The sequence below is a fragment of the Coturnix japonica genome, chromosome 1 (assembly GCF_054131305.1).
Source record: "Coturnix japonica strain WE chromosome 1, WE-NBRP24, whole genome shotgun sequence".
Lineage (NCBI taxonomy): Eukaryota > Metazoa > Chordata > Aves > Galliformes > Phasianidae > Coturnix > Coturnix japonica.
The window spans coordinates 164,235,676-164,248,832 of record NC_140663.1 but is presented as its reverse complement, the minus strand read 5'-3'; the positions used below and the strand labels follow the sequence as shown (position 1 = coordinate 164,248,832).

The 13,157-nt window shown below is 39.9% G+C and overlaps 1 protein-coding gene across 7 annotated transcripts in view; it reads right to left on the bottom strand.

Annotated features, from left to right (window-relative positions):
- ALKBH8 (alkB homolog 8, tRNA methyltransferase) overlaps nt 1–13,157 on the bottom strand; it is a 45,435-nt gene that overhangs the window by 23,406 nt on the left and 8,872 nt on the right. For all 7 annotated transcript variants that reach the window (XM_015852227.3, XM_085555864.1, XM_032442176.2 and 4 more), the window contains 2 exons: nt 12,827–12,931; nt 9,981–10,051 (listed from right to left, as the gene is read on the bottom strand). In XM_015852227.3, coding sequence (XP_015707713.2) covers nt 9,981–10,051; nt 12,827–12,931 — 176 coding nt within the window. The remainder of the gene's footprint in view (nt 1–9,980; nt 10,052–12,826; nt 12,932–13,157) is intronic.

The following is a 13,157-nucleotide window of genomic DNA, read 5'->3' as shown; positions in this document are numbered from 1 at the left end:
TACAGTGGTTTTAGACAAAAAGACAGTAGATTTAGAATAGCTTTAAGGAGAAATTCCTTCTCAGAGGGCAGCTGAGACACTGGCACAGCTGCACCGTTAAGCTGTGGGTACCCCTTCCCTGGAGGTGCTCAAGGCCAGGTTGGATGGGGCCCTGGTCAGCCTGATCCAGTGCCCGATTTAGCAGGTGATGACTCCGTTCGTGGCAGGGGAGTTGGAACTAGATCATATTTGAGGTCCCTTCCATCCGCAAGCCATTCTGTGATTATGATATAAAAGTACCACAAATTTAAAACATACACGATTTTAAAGTAGGTAAAATAATCAGAAGAAAAGCACATTTCATATAGGTGGTATTACAGCACTGCTAATTTTCACCACAAGTAACTTTTTTTCCTCTTACACTCTCCATCCGCTCAACAATCGTGTTCACATAATGCAGCTGAAAGTTATACACAAGGGCTCTAGCAGGGCATCAGCATCTGGCCATGCATCTACTATAACAGCTTACATGGGCATGCACTACAGAGATGTAGGCTACAAAGGAGAAGGAGCAACAGCACCACAAGGCACAAGGAGCTGTGAAACTTCCAGTTGTCCCTGCTTTCAGCTGCATCATCAACCTTGCTTTACTCCTACACTGTCCTGCAGCGCCAGCAAATAGTCAGTGCTTTCCTGCATCCCCTCTGCACTGCCCACTTTCTGCCTCTCTAAAAGCACAGCTCTCCCTGCCTTAAATCAGAATCTTTCTGCCAAGTATATTATCATCAGGTTTGGTAGCTCTGGTTGCAGCACACTTTCAAATGTCCTAAATTGCTAGTTCCTCAGTGAAAATTTCCAGAGTCAATACCACCAAAATAGAAGATCTGTGGAGAAACTGCTCCCAAAATACTAAACATAGCTGAAGAGATGCTAAACACAGCTATACAAGATGCTCAGCTTTGTAAAGAGAGCATAAGGGCAGACAGATTACAGACACCATTTGCTATGCTTTCTGATATTATCAGTGTCCAAGAGAGACAATAAATACACCACAGCAGGAGTTTAACACGTTAAGTCTGTTTCCTTGGTTATGCAGTACTTGTGATTGATATTACTACTTGTCATTTCTACATGAAACTTGGCAGTCTTTAAATAGGCTCCTGCAACAATACAGATGACATCACTGGCTAATGAAATTAGTTTTCTTCATTGAGCTCCAGTGCTGAAGTACTGCTGAACGCAACAGCTAAAGATAATAACTTTTTTATGCCCTAGAGTTCAGTATGTTCATTGTTAATTTGTGGCAAACACCGGGATTCCATTTCCAAGCACTGATCTTCTAAAAATAACATGAGGTATAGGAATCACTGATAAATCTCTTGAAAATAATAAAAAACATAATACAAAACTGTATTTTAATTCAACAGACAGCTGAACATCACATAGCCTTTCATTCATTACACCCCCCCAGTGGGATGGAGAAAAGAATTGGGGGAAAAAAATGAAGGTAGAACTCATAGACTGAGATAAAGCTATTTACTAAAACAGAAAAGGATGAGAATACATGTATATATAGCTACAAAATAAGTGATGTACGAGGCAATTGTACCACCTGCTGACCAATACCCAGACAGTTCCCAAGCAGCAGCAGCCCCCAGCCAACTCCCCTTAGTTTTATAGATTTTCCCCCATGACACTATGTGGAATGGAATATCCCTTTGGCCAGGTTAGATCAGCTGCCCTGCTTTTGTTCCCTTCCAGCTCCTTGTGCCCCTGAGCCGGCTCACAGGTACTCATCTGTCCCACCACTGCAGATTAGTTCCTGTATCATAGCAAAGGGTACATGGGAGGAGCAAAGCAAGAACAAAAATAGATTTTAGTTTGTACAGAATATCAGGAGTTGCAATCGAATCCATTCCTCACCCCCTCCCCCCCCTCCACACACACCCCCCTAAGATTTCTAGCTATCTTCAGGCTTTATAAGGTATGTAAATCAATGAGATGTCTCTGAAAAATCAGTGGAATCACAAGACAGTATTTTTTTTTAGCAGCACCATTTTAATCAATTGAAAAATTCCATCTCTCTAACTGTGCGTCACAGTAAAACCATAACAGTCAGATGTCTGAGAACGGGGAATGAAACGATGCTGCCTCCGCATTCAAAATAAGCACACCGCAAAAAAGGAAGGAGCTGGGAGACAACAGGTGTTAAAACACCTGTTGATGAAATAACTACACAGAAGTTTTCTGTTATTATTTAACAACTAGGACTGCAGACAAAAATCACAAGCCCTGTTGCACACTTCAAACATTCCTTTCAATTACAGCAGGATTTTGTTGTTTCTTGTAGCACAGCTATGCATTTTTCCATGCAACACTGAGTGGATTTCATTTTCAAATTATTTCATTCTAACTGCAGTTTCATTTTTCTCCCTTTCTCACACTCATGTTGGACACAATGCTGATGCTGTTACTCAGAGGACAGCAGGACAAGAACGTTCCTCCCACATTCCCATCTCAAAAGCAATAACTCAGAGAAAATGCAGTATACTAGAAAGAGCAACCATGTGGGTAAGAAGAAAGTGGAGTGGTAGGAACCAGGAGGAGCTGCAGGTCTGCCTTCCTCTCCCAGCAACCAAAATAATAGCCCACATGAGAGGCTGCTCTTCCTCCAGCCTGACACAGGATTTTAATTAATTTTTAAGTGAGTAGGTCTTGCATAGTGAGGAACAGCTCTACAGAAAAGCAAGATTCTCTCACAGCTTACTTTCAGTTTTGTTCTTCTAATGTGGCCAAAGTCATCTCCACGCTGTTCTATTGTTTCTACAAATGACTATCATACAGCTTGCAGAGAAATAATGAGAAGATCATTGTTCTTGCAGTAATTCTGTCTGAATGCTCTTCCTGTACCACCTCAGTGTAATCCAGGTCAAGCAGATTCCTAAATACTCAAGAAACAAATGCTTGTCTGCATTAGCTGCACACTGGATGTCTTGTTGTTGCTACCTGAGCCAAAATAGGAAGCCACACCAATGTCACAGGGCTAAGGGGCTAAGCACAGGCTTCCTCTGAAAAAAGTACATGAAAACTGGGCTTTTAAGAGCCTTACTTAAAGTAACTGAGCAGGTGGAAACATCAGCATGTGTGGATACCCGTGAACAGGAACTTAATGAAAAGGGTGAGGCAATATCCAGAACAGAAAATTCAGAATAGTATATTTATTGAATGAATATTCACATATCCCTGAAAATATAGTAAGAGCATTGTAAAAACTCCCAAGAAGGGCTGCAGGCTCTCCTCTTCTTTTGATGGATCTTATATCTGATTCAAGTTCAAATAACAGTACGCTGTGGTACGGAAGAGACAGGAAGAGAAATGCAAGACATATTTATATAAACACAGGCAGCAGCAACACATCCATGAAGCCGGATTTATTCACTTTAAGTGGCAAAAACAACTGACTCTGATATAGAATTATAAAAATAGTCTCTGAGTTGCCAACTAAATGGTACAGAAACTGCTGGGACAGCTCTTCATCAGAAGGAAATGAAATCCACGACTATAATAAGATTATAGATCAAGAAAACCATCTTATGGATATGAAAAAAACCACCACACTATTGAGCTTCAGGAATCCCACCACAACCACTTGAGTGTTAGATTTTACTTATTAGCAGTAATGTCTTCCATTCAGGTTAAGAGACATTCTGGTTCTGCCAACTCAATCTGATTCTAAGCATTGATAGATACTGTCATGATTTCACCTACTACAATTATGCTGCTAGCACATACAAAGGAAAAACTTTGTTTTACAATCGCTACCAGAGCAATTCCTTAAATAAGCAAGATGCTTTATGTCTTCCTTTAAAAATAAAGCCAAAGAAAATCTAAAGTAAACGAATCAGCAGCGAAGCAAAATAAGCAATATGTAACTGGGAGTATAGAGTTAACAGAGTAACATCCAGTACTGCCTACCTGGTTAGAGCTCATACAAGAAGTGAAATGGCTGCTAACTGTCAGTAGCTGGATATAATCTACATTTTCTAAAGGGTTCTGATAAAGTCTCTCAAGCAGCTCATTAGCTGCTAGAGGAACAGATACCTGTTTGTTAACCAATATCATAATACCTCACAGACTTTTTTTTATAGATCAAGGGCAGGCTACAGCATGATGAATATACATTCAGATGAAGAGAAGTCAAGGACGATCCACACACTAAGCCTCACTGTGTAACCCTGAGCCACAAATCCAACTCAAGACCCTGAGGTTTCCTTTTCACAGAAGTTAGGCCAGGGGCCCCAACAGGGCATCAGAGCAGTTCTATGCCCTTATACCAACTCTTTGCCAAGGAGAAGCACATGGAATGGAAGCAGAGTTTCCTCTGAAGAAACTGAAGAACTGAAGAAGAAGAAACTCTGAAGAACTGAAAAAACTGAAGGCAGTTTCTGCTTTTCTTCATTCACTAAGGGAAAACAGACAAGCCTGGGACTTCCACATCAGGGATAGGTATTGGGAAATCAAAACAGGATACCTAAATTAAAGCATGGTACCAACATAATACATCTTTGGATAAGATTATGACTGCATTTCACGTTATGGTGTGGGGACAGAGGGTGTCCCTCAGTTGTTTCTGAGGGAGCAAGACAGAGCTGACAGGACTGTGACGTATCATATTTATTGGGGGCAAGATCTGCTGTCAGGAAGGGAAAATTTCTTTCTGGGTTGTATATCTCACAGTAACACTTAGCTCATCATAGAAACGTTACCTCTGTATTTCCAAATATCTAATGAATCAATGCTTACATGACAGTATGTTACATGGCAAATCAGGAAAAGTGGAAAAACAAATCTCAATGTTGATCAAACACTTCCTGCCAGTTTGCTAAAGGAAATTTGACACAGGCTTTCACTAGGATTTTTCCAGCTGCAAAATTGGCCAGGCTCCTAAGATGAAATACTGCAAAATTATGTACCTTTAGAGACACCAAATGGAGGCACTGAAAATAACACCTACATCAAATCAACCCAGAATATTATTAACAGAAAGGACTATCACCCGTTTTGCAGCACTCTGTTCAAACTCCTGAACCAAAGGACACGTTTTACTGTTAAACTTAACAAAATCACTTTGAACTGATTTTACACCATTGCCGTTCTTTTCTACTATGGCAACGTCTGAATTGAAGAAAACTGTATTCAATATCATAATATAAAAGTCAAAGAAATAGGAGGAAAAAAACCCAACAAAACAAGAAGTGATGAACCTGTCCTGACATTGTCACCTTCCCTGGAATACCACAGGGCAAGATGCATCACATCTCACTGCTCTGTTCAGACTGTTTAGCAGTTTGTATGAGTTAGAAAGGATTCCAAAGCAAGACTTTTTCTTACAAATCAAGTTTAATCCATCTTGTAAGCTCCTTAAAACGACATATTGCACCAACTAGAATAAAACTGAGCCACTTGATAAAGTTGTTGCAAGTGAAGAAGATGGGAAACAATCTCATGCCTACAAATCTCATGAACTTTGCTGTAGTGTATATGATAGGGAAAAAAAAAAAAAAAAAAAAAAAAAAAAAAAGCAGAGCTGAGAACAATTGTGCCTTACTCCAGATTTCCCATATTTTAAGATTTATATATTCTACATGTGAATAACTATTCCTTCTTCAACATAAATTAACTGTGCAGGAAGAAATTATGCTTGCAGTGATCCCTCTAATAGAATAGTATTAAGTGCCTTTTTACTGGAGAAAGTCATACTCCACAGGAAAAGACTGAATTTCTACAGCGTTTTATACAAGGAAGTATCACTGAAGATGGCAGCGACACAAATGGTAGTAGAAGGCATCCCTAGTGGTGTAACCCTGGGCTTGACATTGCATTTATCACTGTTTAATGCCTCCATTAATTATCTGGACAATGGAAAAAAGTGACCCTCTGCAAGTTTAAGGATAATACAAAACTGACCAATATACCAGGACTGTTATTCAGAAGTACCTGGACAGGCTGGAGAACTGGGTAGACAGGAACCCCAAATCATAGAATCACTCAGGTTGGAAAATACCTTAAAGTTCATCAAGTCCAACCAGAACCTGACCATAGGACCCTAACTAACAACCATCTGCTAAATCATGTCCCTAAGCACCACATACAAACAAGTTTTTAAATACATCAGAGATGATGACTCAACCACCTCCCTGGTGGCTCCACAGCCCTTTCTGTAAAGAAGTGTTTCCTAACATCAAAACTAAACTTACCTTGGCACAACTTGAGGCCATTTCTCCTCATCCTGTCACTTGTCACCAGTGAGAAGAGGCTTGCCCTGCTCTCAATGTAAGCACCTTTCAGATACTGGAAGAGAGCGATAAGGTCTCCCCTCAGCCTCCTTTTCCCCAGACTAAACAGCCCCAGTTCCTTCAGCCTCTCCTCATAGGGTTGATTTTCCAAGCCGTTCACAAGCCTTACTACACTTCTTTGGACCTGCTCCAGCACCTCCATGTCCTTTCTGTACTGAGAAGCTCAAAACTGAACACAGTACTCAAGGTGAGTCCTCACCAATGCCAAGTACAGGGGCAGGATGACTTCCCTAGTCCTGCTCACCACCCCATTCCTGATACAAGCCCGGATGCCATTAGCCTTCTTGGCCACCTGTGCACACTGCTGGCTCATATTCAGCTGACTATCCATCAGTACACCAAGGTCCCTTTCCATCAGGCAGCTTTCCAGCCACTCTTCCCCAAGCTTGTGTGCTCTTGGAGAAAACCAACATGACTGTGAATCAGCAACGCAATCTTGTGGCAAAAAAGGACAACAGTCTCCTGCATTGCATAACTACCAGTTCATGAGAGGTGAACCTTTAACTAAACACCAGTGAAGATGCATGTGGATTATTGTGGAGTACTAGGAAATGGATTAGGCTCCCCTCTACAAGACAGATAGGAATTACTGGAGCAAGTCCAGTGCAGGGCCATGAAGATGATTAGGAAGTATCTTTCAGGTGAGGAAAAGCTGAAAGAACTAGTACTGTTCAGCTTGGAGAAGTCTCAGGGGGATGTGATCTACATGTATAAATACCTGATGGGAGGGAATGAAGAGGGGTCCAAACTTTTCCTAATAGCACCCACTGATAGAAAATGAGAGAATGGTCACAATTTAAAACCCATGAAATTCCATCTGAGCACATGTAAATTGTTTTACTGAACTGGAATTCAAACACTGGAACAGATCACCCAGCAGAAGCTATGCAAAACACAACTCAACACACTCTGACACCTTGCTTTGCTGACCCTTTTGAGAAAGGCCTTGGACACTCAAGAGGTCCTTTCTAACCTAAACCTAATGCTGGGATTCTGTGAAGATAACATAAGAAGTCTCTAAACCTGCACTGATTGCTAAGGCACTAGACTAAGATGGTACTTGTATTCGCTGGTTCACAGATTCCTTTTTCATACACCAAGGCAATTGCTTCACATACTGTGTTTAGAACCTGCCTAAGTCAGATACTGGCAGGACAAGCAGACAAACAGTGGGAAGAAAAGTTCCTTCCATGACTTCACTTAAAAATAAATCATATGAAGCTTTCTGTATTCTTTTTTTTTTTTTCTTTTCAGTGTCACATTAACAAACTCCAGAAATAGGTTGTACAACCAGTCAGACAACAAAGTCCAATTCCAATTTAAACGTGGGCATTTCTTTTTGAGAAAAATACAGAAAAGACAAAACATATCACTATGTTGCTTTTTTTCCCATTGCGTTGCAGCCCAATTTATTCAGCTAAAAAAAAATATTAAGTCACACCAGAGAGAATAGTGAGAATAGGCAAGTACGACAATTTGCTGCCATATGTGCAACTCTAATTATTTATTATCAGAGTGTAAAAAATCTTGTCATCTGCAATGGGAATAGAGGTGTCCCTATAAATAAATTCCTAAAATAACTAAAGCATGTATTATTGCATCTATTTATTTTTTAAAATCAGATGAAAAGTAGCTAAGTGCACAAAAATATATTAAAGAAATTGCAAATGTTATAAAAGTACCAGAAAGCAAAGGCATCAAATTATGAGGCCTTTTATATGTGCCACTGGCTTGTTTTAATTCACGCTTTGATTGCCTGAATCTGAGTAGAGTATTTATAGCCCACTACGAAAAGGCACTGAAAGTTGGGGACTATCTAACAGACTGAGTCCAACGCCAATGTCTGAAATGTCTGTAAACGGTCAAAATGAAGCTGTTTTCCTGACTGAAATACATACATTCCATTTCCATGGAACTGGCACCATAATCCTTCAGGCAGTCCTGGTCCTAGAAAAGTTTGCATTTCTCAGGTGATTAAAATCACTCTGCTTTTGGCCGTGTGCTTAAGACCACCACAAAGGTGTGCTGTAATATAATCATGGTGTCTCACCGATGAAGTAACAGAGAACCCAAAGCCAGAATCAACCTTTTAATTGAAACTGAAAAGGTAAAAAAAAGCCAGGGGCTGCAGGCTGAGTCAGAAAACATTGAAGAATTACTGTAGCATCAATGTAGTTTTAATAAAGAAAACTGAAGAAACATTTTTAATTACAAGATCAACACAGGAACTGTGCAAGGTGGGACCACCTGCTGTTGCTGTACTGCACTGAATATTCAGTATGTATTAAAAAAATAAAGGATTGATAAAACACACAGAAGTTCAATTACACCTTTTCCCCTAGAGAAACTGCATGAAAGAAATGGATGTTCCTGTGTGCTGCCTAGCACAAAGGTGCTGACACTGTTAAAGATAATACTGCAATTGAACAGATCAGAAACAAGGCTAAGCACAGAGGCAGCATGGAAAAGGCATGTCTAAACTGCCAGATGTCAAAACAAAAGAATGAAAACTCTACTGACAAAATCATCACAACTAATTCCAGATATTCCTACTCTAACTGGATGCTTTTGATTCTACTGTGGCTTTTATGAACAAACACATTCATGATATTAATGAGAGGACTGGCATCACTGACATCCCCCTTTCAGTCAACCAGCAACAGAGAGGTGCCACTGCCCCACGTTACTGGGAAGGCTACTCTTCCTTAGACTCATTCCTGGTCCCAGGAGCTCCATGTCCACTAGAAAACTCACAAGAAAAAAAGAGGAAGTCAACATCAGAGCCCAGATTAGAGACTCAGAAAGTGCCAGTGCTCAAAATAGTCAGCCATGACTCTCTCTGCTTAAAGAATAAGGCAAAGCAAGAGCAATAACCAATGTTGTTTTTCAACATGAGAATGCTTCTGTTGCTACAAAGATACAGCCCTACACACAAACACACATCTAAGACCTCTCCGTGCCATTGCAAGAATGAAGCAGCAGATAGGTTATCCTCATGCAGGGTTGGCAGCTCTACAGCAGAAAATAAACCAATGGTCTGTTCTCAGTCCTGTTCTTGGTACATTCCATGGATTCATGGTATATCACAGTTCTTCCGCTTCCCCTCCTACTCCTTATCTGCACTGTCTACATACATTGAAAGCACACAAGACCAGGGTCTACCTCTGCCTGCACTGTGACTAGCTCAGCAGGATTCAGGCTTTGAGAAGATCAAGTAATACATCTACGTTCGCTTACTGGACCTGTATTGCAACCTCAAGGGAACAGGGAATAACAAAAAGAAAAACTAGAAGTAGAAACAAATAGAAGTTATATCCCTGTTAATTGCAGGGGGTTGGACTAGATGGTTTTCAGAGGTCCCTCCCAACTCCAAGAAGTCTGTGATTCTATACAGTTCCCACAACTCACAAAATGAAGGAAGGTCAGTGGATAAATGGATGCTAAAACTTTAAAACAGGATATGAGTTATTGCTGGTACGTCATCGTGGTTGTTTAGTTAATTAACGTATCACAGTACCTTGCATGCCTGAGATCAATCTCAGATGAGTGTGAAACGGAAAGCATGAAAAACTAAAATTGCATTAAACAATACAAAAATTATACTTCCCAATAAAACATCGAAGTGCATACAGATATTAAGCTTACCTCAGATCCTAAACTGAGAGAGATTATTTCATCCTCAAAAGCAGAATGTGTATCAATATGAGGAGGAATTCCTGCACACACACAGAAAAAGCATCATTATATTAACAGAAAGGTATCCATTCAGAAGTCCTTATGGAATAGGATATATGGCTGAACAAACAAAACTTATCCTAAGGGTGATACTTGCCTTCCAAAACAGCTCAGGACAGGATCAGCCCATCTGATTTACACATCCAGATTAGATGTACAGTTAACTGAAGTCTCTCCTCTAATCAGCAGTAATATCTCAAAGACAGTTCAGAGCACACAAAGGTCCCACTCATCCTCTAAAGACTCCTAATACTTCCTTTGCTGCAGCAAGCACCTGAAATCATCATGTTCTCTTCTCAGCTTTAAACTAACAGTTACATTATACTGGGTGTCTTTGGGCCTTAGATCATCCAGTCTATTTCTCCCTCAGACTCTTCTCCCAGAAGGAATCACCCCAAATTCTCCTTGTATCACTAAGTGAATAACTGTAAAAAGGTTTCAGCTTCAGAATTAGTACCTACGCCAAAAAAAGGATACTGTCACAGTCAAACCCTGTCCCTCTGCTTCACAGTTCCCAGGAGAAATCTACACACCATTGCTGGGATTACCTCAATAGAAGTAATACACAGGGATTAGTATATATGAGTAATTGTGCACATGTGAGAATTTACAAACAGACAGCAATCTCTTTCTAATAAACAAACTGGCATCCCTTGGAGCCTGAGCCACGTTTTAACATAAAAGTGCTGAAAAAGCACTGTGCAAGCCTCACCGCAAGGTGGGGAACTGCAGCCAGCAGAGGAGCAAAGCCTGCAGACAGCTTAGGAGAACTGCAACTACAACTCCTTTCTTCAAACAGATAACAAGTAATTCCTATTTGGTTTATGAAAACACAGGTTCACTTATTAAAAACTCTACTGACATTCACTTTGGACACAACCAAATATCTTGGCTGAAAATATTTTTTCCTAACAGAGTCCGACAGCTTTATAAAACATCCTTCCTTATAATATGCCACATTTTACTTTCAGATATAAGTATGGTGAATGCCATTATTTTCAGTAAAAGCAATACAAATGTTTTATGAGGACAATTTCTACTCTGATAGAAAAATGCATCCCTGCTTTTTGAGTCTGATTGCTACGTTTTGATGTTGGCTTGTAACTTTGCTTCAGTATGAAACACTGAAGCTGTGTTCAGATGCACAAAGACATCAGCACAATTCACTGTGCAACAAGAGAACCCTGACTGCTCATTTCAGCATCACCACAACAATTCAACAAAGATCTTCCTGCTGTCCACACACCACATACGCAGCATAATGTAGTACAGTCACCTAAGCATTCAAAAGTGGATGGTAACATCTAAGTATAAATCTGCAATTTTGAACACTGTCAAGATCCTGAAGAAAGGGGCTTCAAAAAGGAATTCATTTAGGGTGTCTTAAATGTGGCCCCTACTGCTTTGCTTAAAGTTCTCAGTCACTTTTTAAAATCTCAATTTTAATGCTCGGCGACAGAATGTGGCTCATAACACAGATAGGGAAGGTAAAATCATAAAATCAAATCATAGAATCACCAAGGTTGGAAAAGACCTAAAAGACCATATGGTCCAACTATTCACCTATTACCAATAGCTCTCACTAAACCACGTCCCTCAACACAACATCCATTCATTCCTTGAACACCCCCAGGGTCGGTGACTCCCCCACCTCCCTGTGCAGTCCATTCCAGTGCCTGACCACCCTTTCTGAGAAGTAATACTTCCTAATGTCCAGTCTGAATCTCTCCTGTCGTAGCTTGAAACCATTCCCTCTGGTCCTGTCACTAATGACACAAGAGAAGAGGCCGACCTCCAGCTCACTACAACCCCCCTTCAGGAAGTTATAGAGAGCAATAAGATCTCCCCTGAGCCTCCTCTTCTCCAGGCTGAATATCGCTGCACTCTATGTTCACTTGTACCCTAGCAATTTGCACTTAAGAAAGGGTATTTTCTTCTCATTTGTTTTGATTTTTATACACTGCTTCTATTCTTGATAGAAATCAATTCACCTAATCTCAAGTCCCAACCAGAAGTACACAATTTAACAGATTGTCAGTACATAAACAAATGGCACTAGATTTTCAGGCCCCTGTTTGGCAGACACCAAATTAGCTGTCAGACATTGAATCTGAAAGAAAAGTTGCTGTCCCTTTTTCCTAAGGACATATTAGATAGCCATTCTGGAAAGGAAGCTAGATAGTTAGCCTTGATGACTGACCTTAGGAAAAAGCACAGCATACGATTTATTCCCTAGAGGCATCATTAGAAACAAATTTATCTTCAGAGTAGGAAAGATTATAGAAGGAGTAATTTCTTATTTCTAAGATAAGAGAACTCTTCTTGCAGCATATTTAAGAGCCTCTATATCACACATACTAATGTTATATCACATATACTAACAGCAGGAGAGGTTTTCTAGAAACTATATACACAGTATGGGGAAGAAGAGGCGGCTCTGGAAGCAAATGAAGAAGCGCACTTGAGTACAAAACCAAACACATATTTATTCCTGTAACCTCTTATGCTGAATTCCCATATTATGAACTTGCACTTTTGAACACTATTAACTTCTGTATCAATGATACCAAAAACTATATTCCTAAATAGGGCTCAGAAACCAGTGTGAAGACATTAATTATGATTAAACATATTTCTGGTCACATAGGAAAAGCATTAAGCAAAGGCTAAAATAGTGTCCCAACAGAAGCTATTCTCTTCTTTAGTTCTATTAAGCTAAAGAGCCTGACATTTTTTTAAAAGATAAACAAATTTACCTTGTCCAGGTTCATATTGATTTACAGTCAGTTGATCAGGTTGATGTTTGATATATCCCTGCTTCAAGCACTCCTCTAAGAACGGGATACAAATTTCAGGAAGACCTATTTATAGAAACAAAGCTTTAAGCAAGACAACTTTGTTTTACATTTTTATCCTTTCCACTTTCATGTTTGTCCTTACAAAGGCATAATGCAATAAACTAAACAATATCAAATCAAAGACAAAATTTCCACCATCCACTAAGTTGCAAGACGAGAAGCAAAATTATTATGCAGAAAGTCAGAAGATACGCAGAAAGCTCACTAAAATATTTATCCCCTAAAAGTC